Below are 13,066 nucleotides of genomic sequence, written 5' to 3' on the forward strand. Positions count from 1 at the left end.
GGAAACCTCTTTGTTTCTTCCTTTGTGAGTGCTCATCATTTGCTAGAAATAGACCTATAGAAAACATACATACTAAAAATTGTAAGCTATTCAAAACTCAAAATTATGCCAATCTAGGACTTCTAAAATTAGACCTGCTAAAATAGAAAATTTCAAAAGTAATAATTTCATCAAAATGCTCAAAATTTCATTAGCATTTCCTTCAAAAGATCAATTCCCTTTTCATACTTTAGCGAATTTACTATTTTTCACAAAATTACCCTTTTTAGAACTAAAGACAGATGGTATTCTATTCTAGATTAGCACAAACAATTCAATCTAGATTAGCACAAACAATTCAATGCTTACTCAAAACACAAGGAACTTTGGGGAATTGAGCCAAAACTACCAAGGACAAGAGAAAATGACGAAGTAGGCAAAACATGTAGGGGTTCCCATTTGTAATGGGATGATGTTTGAAAAGATCACAATAGGACCTAAGTGATTAATTAGTTACTAAGGTGATATCGTAATTGTTGATGTGTGTTTTGCAACACTTCTCAACACAAAATCAAATACCAAGTATTCTATCCTCTCTTAACAAGGAAACCTCAGATTCTAAACAATGCGATAATGAGTGGTCAAATAAGGCAACCCCAAGGTTTACATTGTGAACATTAGAGTACTCTTTGTCTAGGAGAGCAGTGCATAGTTAATGATATGCATGGGGTACTAGTAAGGAACAAATAAAGGCTAGATCTTTGAGCGTTTGTTTTAATTAAGAGGAATGAGCTATTATGGTAAAATAATGAATGTGTTATTAAACAGAGATCTTAAATGAGCTATATATACAAGTATACACAAGAATGTTGATATAATGACCAAAGAGAGAGAAATAGAAACATTCTGAAGAGAGAAAGAGAGTTTCCATATTGAACGGAGAGAGAATATGGAAACGTAGAAGAGGAGTGACCATTAGAAATAGAAGTAAATCTACGGAAGATAGAGAAACAAAAAAAAAGAGATTTAACTCTAATACCCTCGAAACAAAAAAAAAGAGATTTAACTCTAATACCCTCCCTTAATGATCAATTTAACTTTGAAACAAAAAATTTGATGGCGAATCCTCAAAAGGCGTAAAAGGCAGACTTAGCTTGATCTGTGACCTCTGCATGTTATGCAATATTGGCCTGTGGTTGAGACCCTCCCTACTTCTGTTGTTCAAAAGCAATGCGAGTCCTACATTCTTGGACCACATGACCAAATTTGTGGCAATAGTTGCACTGGATTTGCTTCTTGTTGGAGCTATCTTGAGACCAAGAAGATGATTGAGACGGGCCTTTATCCTTGTGAAAGCATTGGGCTGAAAATGCTTGTTCAAAGGAGGATGAAGGAGCACTGCTACCAAACTGTTGTTTCCAATAGTCTTGCTGTAGGGTAGAAGTTTGGTGCACAAATCTAGAAATTTGAGGTCAAAATTAGTTGCAGTTATGTTGAGTGTCTCAATAAAGTGCTCATAGGATGGTGATAGGCTTTTCAAAGTAATGACCACCATATCCTCTTCCTCCATTGTACGATGAATGCCTTCAAGTTGATCTCTGATGTCCTTAATCTTTAGAAGATGTTCCTATAAGGACACGTGCTCATTTATAATACTAGATCTCTGTAGCAATCTTGTCGGACGACACTTGAGGCAGATGATCATCACTAACTGAAAGCTTAATGAGCATAACCACTTCACGATTATGCTCATCAAACTTCTCTCGAGTAGCATTGACTATGGTAGGATGAGTCTCGGTACCCATAACAAGTGCCTCAAGGCGACAGTACTTGAAGATTGTCATCATTCTCTACTTCCAGGTGTTGTAGCAGATTGCCATGCAAGAGAAGATTGGTGAGAGATGCCATGACACATTTTTGATGCAAAAAATATGAATATCTGAAAAGGCACAAACTCTATGCCATTTTTGAGAAAACTAAAAAAATTGCAGGTTTGACTGAAAAAAATAGTGGAATCAGCACCTTTTGGTTGTAAACTAGATGATGCTGGAGTAGAAGAAATTGACCACTATAGGAAGGAAAAATGGCAGAAAACAGGCCAAAAAAAATCAAAATCACATCTGGGAAAAACACGTTCAAAATAGAGTTGAAGGTCACATGAAATTGGCCATGATCTTGCCAAGAAAATGAATGCAAGTTACCAAAAAATGGGTGTATGTGGATAGTAGAGAGCAAAAAAATGTGGGCTATAGAAGCTACGTGATTTGCATCAAACAAATCTGCAAAAAACAAAAAATGCTGAGAAACCCACTACAAAGGAAAACAAACACGATTTGTAGAGAAATTGGCCTCCAAAAAAAATACAGAAACCCTAGACGGGTTTGAAGAAAAACAGGTGATTCCTGCTAAAAAAAAACAAATTTGAACACATCCAAGCAAAGGATGTCGAAAATCTCGAGTCTAAATTTTCATGAAGAAACTAAAGATTTTCAAAACCAATTTCAAAAAATAACTCAGGGAATTTTAATAATGAAACTATTATTTTTCAAAAAAAAAGCTTTGATAATATTAGGGTAAAGTAATGAATGTGTTATTAAATAGAGGTACAGAAGAATGTTTCTATAATGAACAGAGAGAAATATTAACATTTTGAAGAGAGAGAAAGTTTCCATATTGAACAGAGAGAGAATATGAAAATATAGAAGAGGATTGACCCTTAGAAATAGAATTAAATATACGAAAGAGAGGAAAAAAAATAGAGAGATTTAACTCTCATATGAGCCACATGAAATGAGATGTCACTGGCATAACAAAATTTGGCTATGGAAGACTTTTTTTGCATCTTGTGATTGTGCATTAAACATGTTATGGTAAATCGATGTTTTTATTATTTAACAAAGGAGACAAAAGCTCCTTATATAGATTTACAAATACAATGTTTCTAAAAGAAACAATCGCGAACTAAAGACATTAATAGAAACTACCTATTAAACTAAAGACTAAGTAAGATGGCTATTAATGAAACATTGTAATTTTTTAATATCCTCCCTTAATGGTCATTGTCTAATTGTTGTCCTTTGCTTAGAAATTCTGCAAAACATTTTGCTGCTGTCGAGACCCTCCTTGGATTTGCAAAATATTAATGACCAAGAACCCTCAACCATGCTTGTGATTTTCAACAACAATCTCCGAATACGCACTGCAAAAGTTTCATAAAACACCTCCAACATTTTTTATTTCAAAAAATTGAAAAACAAATTTCTAGAAAAAATTCCATAACAAACGAGGTTCAAAATTTTCTTTTAAAAGTCGCCAAATTTTATGAAATCCCATCGACCCACTCTGATACAATGTTATGGTAAATCAATGTTGTTATTAAATAGAGGAGACAAAAGCTCCTTGTTTAGATTTTACCAAAATGATGTTTCTTAAAGAAACAGTTGTGAATTAAACACATTAATAGAAACTACCTAGTAAACTAAAGACTAACTAAGATGACCATCAAAAGAACATTATACTATTCTATTAAAACTTGCTTCCTCTTCCCTTGTGGCAATATCACTACTACTACTAACTAGGGATGGCATGGGCATAGATGATTTGTCCACTTCTAGAAGAATGTGTTGGCAATGTGACAACTTTAGACCTCATTTCTGCTTCCATGCCAATCTATGAGCCTCTACCTTATCATTCTCTTTTATGTTTTTACAATCGTTGCCTCTACAGTCTATGACAGCCAAGAAATGAGACTACACCCTTGTGTAGCTCCCTCTAAATTCTTTCTTGCAAATGACAACCACACCTTACTCTCCATTGAATTTTTATTTTTATTTTCAGCATTTAGGGCTGTTACAAGTTGTAGAAAAAGGTATTTTCGGTTTAAAGGTCCATTTGCATAAGGTTGCAAGATGACACTGAAGGGCATTCAAACTGATTTGGAATTTGTTCACATCCACCCTCAACGCTTCCACAATCCGAGGAGGCTTAAACTCTTGCATCATTTTTGAGTTTCTTCTACTTCATTATCACTTCTGCCCATGTTAGTTTTGTGAGGTTTAATTAAACTTTAAAGTCAGAACTGAAAAATTAAAAAAACAAAATCAGACATTTCATACTGTTCAAAAAAATGTCAAAATAAATCTACAACTGCTTCAATCCATGCTAAAAAATAAAATATTTCTTACCAATCAAAAAGAAAAAAACTATTTCTCCTTAAACTCTAAACTTTATTACAGCCCACAAGCGTTTTGACAATCATAAAATGAAATCAAAATGCATTCAAATGAAAGATTTTTTTCCCATTTAGATTGACTTGGGGTGTTGGGGTCCACCAAAAATGAATAAAAATTAATGTCTTTTTAAAGTGTTTTGTTTCTTTTAGAAAACAAAGGGGACGACAGGCCTTCCCCTTTACGTTTCATCCCCATCTCTGTGTTTTGGAGAGGTTTCTGGAGATTTGTGGTTCTTTGGGGATGTTCCTGACATGCCCCCCCATCCTCAAAATGTGCTGGAAATGGGGACGCATCAAAAAAAGCTTGGGGTGCATCTCCAGTTTTCCTTGGACTCTATGGTGGTTTTGTTTGTTAGATTATGCTGTAGTATTCTAAACTTAATTTTCTTACTTCAAGGCTGCAAATATATGTATATATTTATTATTTTTACACGTTTTTTTATATGAATGAACCTGATATGCACCCAATCTCTCAAAACAATTGCTAGATCCCAAAATTTGACCCAGGCTCTGAATTAGAACCAGCAACTTAAGTCTTAGTTTAGGTGATGATTAACTCAAGCCACACATATTCGTGGCGATATCCACTTGATTTGTTATCTACTTTAGAACTACAGCAACCTGCTTGCAAGGGGAACCTTACAAACCATTTTGGGTACCATGTGGGTTGCTAAGGCCAGGGCTTGGCAGACCAGGTTTTGCAAGAGTCCAAAATTGTCTTCCCCTTTAACCCCCTCACAAATATTTTTCTGATCGGAGATTCTTTACTCCATTTCTTGAATTTGTGAAAAAAATGTCTGGTGTTGAGGGCGTTAGTGCTAATGATTTAATGCATGACTAATATCTAAATTTGGATGCTCCCTCTAGTAAACGTGAACTTTTTTCCTAAAGTCTTTGTTTTCCTCAGAGCGTTACTAGGACTTTTTTTTCCTGCTGTGACTGGAATTATGGCTGGTTCAAATCGGTCTGCATCTTTGAGAGATACTCAGCGCTCAATACCAGTTGGAACATTATGGGCGATTGCTACTACTACTGTTATGTATTTGATCTCTGTATTGTTGTTTGGAGCTATAGCCACAAGAGAGGGACTTCTAACGGACAGGTATTCACTCCTAATATTCTGTCACTTTCTGATAATCAGAGTTTATTTTTTCTATAGTTCATTTGCATATTTTATAAAATTAATGTAATTGTAATGTTCTCCTAGGCCTTATTTGAAAGGAAGATTGGCATGCCAGTTGCAATGCATTTTGAAAACTGCCTATATTGCATATAAAGTGCCTTGAAAATAAAAAATAAAAAATTTAATAAATTATGCCTACGCAAGACAGTAATTTGTGCATTTATATGCTTGTTCAGGCTTTTGACAGCAACAGTAGCTTGGCCAGTACCAGCAATTATCTATATTGGTATTATATTATCTACTCTTGGAGCAGCTCTTCAGTCTCTCTCAGGTGCTCCACGTTTGCTTGCAGCAATTGCTAATGATGACATTATTCCAGTTTTGAAGTATTTCAAGGCTGCTGACAGCATTGAACCACATCTTGCAACGCTGTTTACCGCATTTATCTGTATTTTCTGTGTTGTGCTTGGGAATCTTGATCTCATCACACCAGTGATAACCATGTTCTATCTTCTATGTTATGCTGGTGTGAACTTATCATGTTTCCTCTTGGACCTTCTGGATGCACCAAGCTGGCGTCCCAGATGGAAATTCCACCACTGGAGTGTTTCCCTTGTTGGTGCTGCGCTCTGTATCGGTACATCTTCCATCTCTCCTTTGATTTCAATACAGTTGCAGAATGTCATAGATGCAATTTCCATGATTGCTTACTGGTGGAAAATGGAATAAATCAGTGCTATTAGACTTTCTAATTTAACTATCTGGAAAGCCCAAGTCCTATGTTTTTGAGGAAATGAATTATTGGTATCAAATGTCTATTAATTGGATTTCAATAGTGAATTCTGTTGAATTATTGGAATTTTATGCATTTGAGCAGGGCATATTCTGTCTTATCACTGTTTTGATGATGGCTTCTGTTCTGCAGTTATCATGTTCTTGATATCTTGGCCATTCACCATTATTTCATTAGCACTTGCAAGCCTATTATACTACTATGTGAGTATCAAGGGGAAGGCTGGTGACTGGGGAGATGGCTTCAAAAGTGCATATTTTCAATTGGCTTTACGAAGTCTTCGCTCCTTGGGAGGTGATATTCCTATATTTTAATCTTCAAAATACAACTGTTTGCATTTGCTTTTGTCATCATCTACAGTAGTGCATGTTTTCCACAGTCCTTAGCAAACAGTTAACTAATTAGGTTTGATCTCCTCATCTTGATTTCTCACAAGTAGTAAATTGATTCAGGTTTAATTTAAAGCCATAATGTATATTTTAGTATGTGTATAGGACTCAACAATTTATGTTAGTAGTTAAAGATCATCAAATCAGGAGAAATACTTAAAAGACTTGTTTTCATTAGAGTTTTTTGTTTTACAGCAACTTTTCCATATAATAATATAATTACAAATTTACAGATAGCTTGCTTGAGCTACATCCTTAAAGTATTCAGTCTTGTGAGTTAAGACATAACTTGTGTGCCCTGTCATATTAGATGCCTTGTAATGATTCTGTCCTTGTTTTGTCCCATATTTTAGTTTTGTTCTATATTTTCAATTGTAGTCTAAAATCACCTGGAAGACCATTCATTCAGCAAATATTTAAGTCAATTGCAGGAAGTTGGATGGGAAACGTAAGTGATGGATTTTATATTTATTTAGGAGATAGTTTAATTGGTAAAACCTCTGAAGGATGTTTGGGAATTCGCCTTTCCCTCCCAATCAGCTGAGCTCAAGTTTTGAAAGAAGTAAAAAACTCCAAGCACCAAAAAATCTTCAAAAATGAAAAAACAAGTGGGGGCAATTTATCATTGCAGACTAATTAAAAATTGGTTCTGTATTTACTGGGTAGTTAAAATTGTTTAAATTTCCATGCAGAAAACATCAGATTTTATAAATGCATGACCTAATGCTATTTGGCATTCCCTTCTCAGAGCTGTTCTGTTTTTTCTTTACCCCATAATATTTTAGTTCAATGATGGACACTTACTTTTTAGTTTCTTTCATTAGTAGACTGTCTTATATACCTTTTTTGAATGCAGCCAATCAAGTCCATCCAAAGAATTGGTACCCAATACCCCTGATCTTCTGCAGGCCATGGGGCAAGCTACCTGAGAACGTACCATGCCATCCAAAGCTTGCTGATTTTGCAAATTGCATGAAGAAAAAGGGTCGAGGAATGTCAATCTTTGTTTCAATTCTGGATGGTGACTACAATGAAAAGGCTGAAGAAGCAATTGCTGCGAGGCGACAATTGGATGCATATATTGATTACAAAAATTGTGAGGGAGTTGCAGAAATCATTGTCGCTGAGAACATGCAACAAGGCTTTCGTGGCATTGTCCAAACGATGGGCCTTGGAAATCTAAAACCGAACATTGTTGTCATGCGATACCCAGAAATATGGAGGCAAGAAAATTTGAAAGAAATAACAGGGACATTTGTCAGCATAATAAATGACTGTATTGTTGCTAATAAAGCAGTCGTCATAGTGAAGGGTTTGGACGAATGGCCCGGAGAATACCAGAAGCAGTATGGAACAATTGACCTTTACTGGATTGTACGTGATGGTGGCCTCATGCTACTTCTCTCTCAGCTTTTACTCACAAAGGAAAGCTTTGAGAGTTGCAAGATTCAGCTCTATTGCATAGCTGAAGAGGACACTGAAGCAGAAGAGTTGAAAGCAGATGTCAAAAAATTTATATATGAACTCCGTATGCAAGCTGAAGTAATTGTCATTACAATGAAATCATGGGAAGAACACAGAGAGGATCAAGGCCTAGAAACTGAACGTGAAGATGCCATGGAGTCGTTTTCAAAAGCACGGAAACGAATAGCTTTACAGGCAGAGGACATTAAGAGGAAAATGAAAGATGGAGGTGTTTCAGAATCTGTAACTGAGCAACAAGTGAATAAATTTCTCTATACTACTTTGAAGCTAAATGCCACTATCTTGCGATATTCAAGAATGGCAGCAGTTGTGCTTGTTAGTTTGCCACCCCCACCGCCAAACCATCCTCCATACTTTTACATGGAGTACATGGATCTTTTGGTGGAGAACATCCCTAGGCTCCTTATGGTCCGTGGATATCGGAAAGATGTTGTTACTCTTTTTACATAGAACTTTGTCTCATACTGATCCATGATTTGAGTTTTTCATGTCATCCATTCTTTTACTGGTATGTGTCAATTCTTTTGGCAAGGGAAAATAGTTGTTATTAATAGAGTGTAATATTGGAAGAATGCTCAAATGGAGAGGTGTAATCATGCAGAGTTCCATAGTCAAATTAAGGATTTTGTGTTTTGAGCCATTGTGTCCATAATCATATGATGTTTTGGAATTCTTTCCAACATTACTATTATTTTCTTTTAGCCATGTTGACTAGTATAGACTGATGTAATTATAAATATTTCTGGTTGCTTATGTATTGCTACTGTAGAAATCATCTGTATGTATTTTCTTCCCCATGACAAGTCGTATGTGGCAAAGACTGGGAATGGAATTATCTGTACCTCACCTTGTAGTAAATCCATCTAATGTGGTTCATTAGAGGAAGAGACAAGAAATTCTACACATATGGCCAAAAGAGCCATCTCATATTTTAACAGTTTAGAATAAGTTACTGTAACTTTGCAATACTTAAGGAATCTCCTTGCTGACACCCTATCTTATCACAATAAAACATGTTATTAGATAGTTGGGGATGTAATAACCCCAACCAGTTATAACTTTGTTAAATATGAAATCCTTCTCAAATTCATTTGTTTGACATTTTGTCAAACACTTTGCAAGCAAGCTCTGATACCAATATAATATCCCTTGCCCAAACTGACTGATTTTAGCTCAAGGAATATTGTCAAACATTTGTATGCTGCTTTTCTCTTTTTTGATTTTTTGTGTTTCAGATTGTTTGATATAGTTTGAATAATATTAAGAAATTCAGAATGTTCGCAAATGATATTACAATACCTCTTACAATGAACTAACATGCAAGTGTTTTACTTTTGAGTGTTTTCAATGCATATAAATAGAAACTAGATATGGAATGCATACCTACAACTGACATTTTGACAAACAATTGACATACAACTAGTATGCTGATCATATATGCTAATAAATGGACATTTCGTCAAACAAATAGTATGCAACATATATCTCCTTTATTGAATTCATTCCCATGTACGATCTTGCTATGAATTTGCCAAGACAAATGGGCTTACAATAATGACTACAACAATGCCAAATCTGATTCTGAGTTATCACTCACAACAACAAAATTCTATGCCTAAGATTACAATGCTAACTACTAATAGTTGCAAAGGAACCTGATAATAGTGATGCCCAATGGATGGAGATGAAAGTTGCAATTAGAATTAAGCATAAATATTGTAGCGTGACATTGTTCACGCATACTATAGTAGCAAGGGAAAAAACAATTACTAATGGCTACCAAAAATGAATCTTCAGATTTTAACTCGATAGTCCTTCAGTATTCTTCAAACCCTTTGGTTATTCCTTACTTTAAGCACAAATAGAACTTCAAAATGAAGCTCTCTTGAATGCCAAAAATGCCAAATTCAGTGGATATTTCACCACCTCAAATGGTTGCAACACTGAAGAACTGATGCTCTCCAATGACTAATTGAAATCAGAAACCTTTAGTCTCTTCTCCCAAGTTTATATCTGTAATAATCTCAATAAGTTTTCCAGTCACTGTATTCAGATTTATTGCTGTAGCATTTCATCAAATAATTGTCATACAACTTCCAATGCCTCAGAACATAAATACAAACCAAATAATCTATTTAAATTCGCTTTCCTCTATATATCGCAGCAATAAGGGAATGGTTTAACATTTAAAACAAACACTAAGACAACAACTATGATTTAAAGTTATGTATGCAAAATACATTAAACACCATAGCATCCAACCTACATATTCAGCAAACAGTGTAACTTATAATTTGACCTCGTATTTGCCACGTAAATCCGTGGAAAGTAGCCTACAAACCCATGTTCGTTGGAGATAGAGGGAGAATGTGGATTGGAAAGCAAACCCGATACCACTATTGGAGCTTCCCATGATATGCTCACTAGGATGATCTTCCTATTGCTTGTCTAAAGAACCCGAAAATATGAATGACCTCTTTAATTGGTTGGGTGCTTGTTTGGATGGGTGCTAATTCCAATTGCGTGGCCCTTTCCTCCCACGTACTTCTTCTAGTTTGCGGTGACAATAAACAATGTTGAAGCTTCTATCTAACGTGGCTCGGTTTGTCTGATACCTTGCCCTCCACATGCAACATGCTGGCTCGAAAATGGGATATGAAGCTATAAGTTACGTCCAGTCTGCTCAAGGTGAGAACAATCTATGCCTATATACAAACCAGCCCGCAACTATTATGTAACTCGACTGAAGTCCTTCCTTATACTGCTGTTTAGTCATTGTGCTATGGAGGACATCCCAACTCCAAAGCTAAGAACAATTTGGTAATTGCCTTATCAGGCCCAACGCCTAGATTTCCAATCAGAACCACTTCCTAAAGCTGGGGAATTAACAGTAATCTGTGTGTGTGTGTGTATAAATCCCCCAACCTGATGCTCCCAAACAACTTTTGAAAGCTTGAGATGTTTAGGCTCCAAGTAAGAAGACTGGGGCTACATCCGACTTCTAGTTCCTAAGGGGTTTCGTCCTTGAGATAACTTAGTCACATTTAAGCAACCAATATTCTAGATATTAAGTTTATAAAATTCTTGTGTGTTCAAATCCCAATGCAAGTTCTTTGTTTATAACCTCAAAGTGAGGGAAAAACACAAGGAGCAAGGAATGTGGGATAAAAACACCATTTTCGTCCTGTAGTAATTTAAAACCACTTTATAAAGCAAATAACTTTATAACATAAAGTGACTTTATTCCGCACACTTTAATAAAGTTTCGAAAAATATAAAATTAAACCTCCATTGTGACCGGTAGGCATGTTGTTAGATAATGTCGTTAATCTATCCGGATGTGGAGATAGATTAACCTGGCACCAAAACAGTAGCACTGAGAAGGGGACATGACAGTCCTCCCCTCCTGGGATTGCTTTCCCTCAAGCAGTTTCAATGTTGGATGTTGTAGTATAGACTCACCTTCCCAAGTGGCATCCTCATATGGTAAGTCTTTCCATCGGACTAAATATTCCCTGACCGTTCTGTTACACAACTTCCTCTCTTGGGTTTCAATCACTTCCTCTGGCACCAAAATAAGCTTAACCACTTCATCAAGCGGGGGCAAACTCTCTTGAGGGTACAGTCTGCTGGCCCACAACCTTCTTGAGGCATGAAACATGAAAAACATTGTGGATTTGTCTGTCACCTGGCAAATCTAGCTCACAAGCAACCTCTCCTACCCTCTTGGTGATAGAGTAAGGTTTGTAAAATCTGGGCTTAAGTTTCTCCGACCCACTTTTCTTCAAGAAGCTCTATCTATATGGCTATAGATGAAGAAAAACTCTGTCACCCACCTCAAAACTCCACTCAGTACGATGTCAATTAGCGTATAACTTTTGTTGGTTCTGTGCTTATTGAATATTATCCCTGAGAGCTCAGAGGATGTCCTAATTGTTCATAATCCAATCTTTGGCCAGTGGTGCCCTGCTATCCTGTAAGACCAAATCAATAAAAGAAAGGGACTCGTAACCATAAAGGGCACGGAAATGAGTCATCCGAATGGACATATGATAAGTGGTGTTATAACAATACTCCTCCAAATACAACCACTTAACCCAAGCTCTCTGCTGACCTGCAATATAGTTCCTCAAGTACCCTTCCACCCACTTATTCACTATTTCGGTCTCACCATCTGTCTGTGGGTGATAGCTAGTGCGGGGAGTCAATTTTGTACCTGTCAATGTGAAAATCTCCTGCCAAAAGGTGCTGAGAAACTTACTATCCCTGTCACTCACAATAGTCTTGGGTAATCCATGGAGATAGAAAACCTCTCGCAATAACAACTCTGCTACTTGAGAGGTTGACCAATCTGCGGTGATTGCGAAGAGGTGCACGTACTTGGTCAATTTGTCTACCACTACAAAGATGCAGTCCATGCCCTAGACCCTAAGCAACCCGGTAATAAAATCCATGGAGATACTCTCCCACCTTTGAATTGGAATAGGGAGAGGCTATAGTAAACCTGCAGGAAAGCCCTATTCAGACTTGTTCTGCTTACAAGTCTGACACTCTCTAACATGCTGCAATACATCTTCCTTTAGCCCCTTCCAAGAAAATCTCTCCTTGATTTTCCTGTAGGTTTTAAAAAACCCTGGGTGCCCTGCTGATGGTGCATCGTGTATGGTGCGCATGATATCCCCTTTTAGTTTAGATTCAGGTACTAGGTAGATTCTATTTTTGTAATATATGACATCATTCATTACCTTGTACTACTCGTCCTGAAGTATACCATCCATAACCTAACAAGCATGAACATTTTTGGAATACTCCACTAATAGCTGGGACCTCCAATCTACTGAAATCTTAGAAATGGCGTAACATTCTAGTGCTGGGGGTCTTCGGGAAAGAGCATCAACAATTATATTATTTTTTCCCTTGACATACTCAATGTCAAAATCGTAAGCTTGTATCTTGCTAACCCATTTCTGTTGCCTTTCATTCAACTCCTGTTCTAGGAAGTAGCGTAAGCTATTATGAGCGGTCTTTACTATAAATTTGCTTTCCATCAAGTACTGTCTAAATTT

General features: G+C 36.4%; 1 protein-coding gene across 2 annotated transcripts in view; it reads left to right on the forward strand.

Annotated features, from left to right (window-relative positions):
- Window positions 1–8,640, forward strand: part of CCC1 (cation-chloride co-transporter 1) — a 108,769-nt gene extending 100,129 nt beyond the window's left edge. For both annotated transcript variants that reach the window (XM_089811526.1, XM_089811525.1), the window contains exons 10-13: window positions 5,118–5,312; window positions 5,570–5,970; window positions 6,259–6,420; window positions 7,372–8,640. In XM_089811526.1, the coding sequence (XP_089667652.1) occupies window positions 5,118–5,312; window positions 5,570–5,970; window positions 6,259–6,420; window positions 7,372–8,450 (1,837 nt within the window). In that variant the 3' untranslated portion in view covers window positions 8,451–8,640. The remainder of the gene's footprint in view (window positions 1–5,117; window positions 5,313–5,569; window positions 5,971–6,258; window positions 6,421–7,371) is intronic.
- The last annotated feature ends 4,426 nt before the right edge of the window (window positions 8,641–13,066 follow it).

This window comes from Cupressus sempervirens, chromosome 11, assembly GCF_028749045.1.
Source record: "Cupressus sempervirens isolate cs-2001-9-10 chromosome 11, ASM2874904v1, whole genome shotgun sequence".
Taxonomy (NCBI): Eukaryota; Viridiplantae; Streptophyta; class Pinopsida; order Cupressales; family Cupressaceae; genus Cupressus; species Cupressus sempervirens.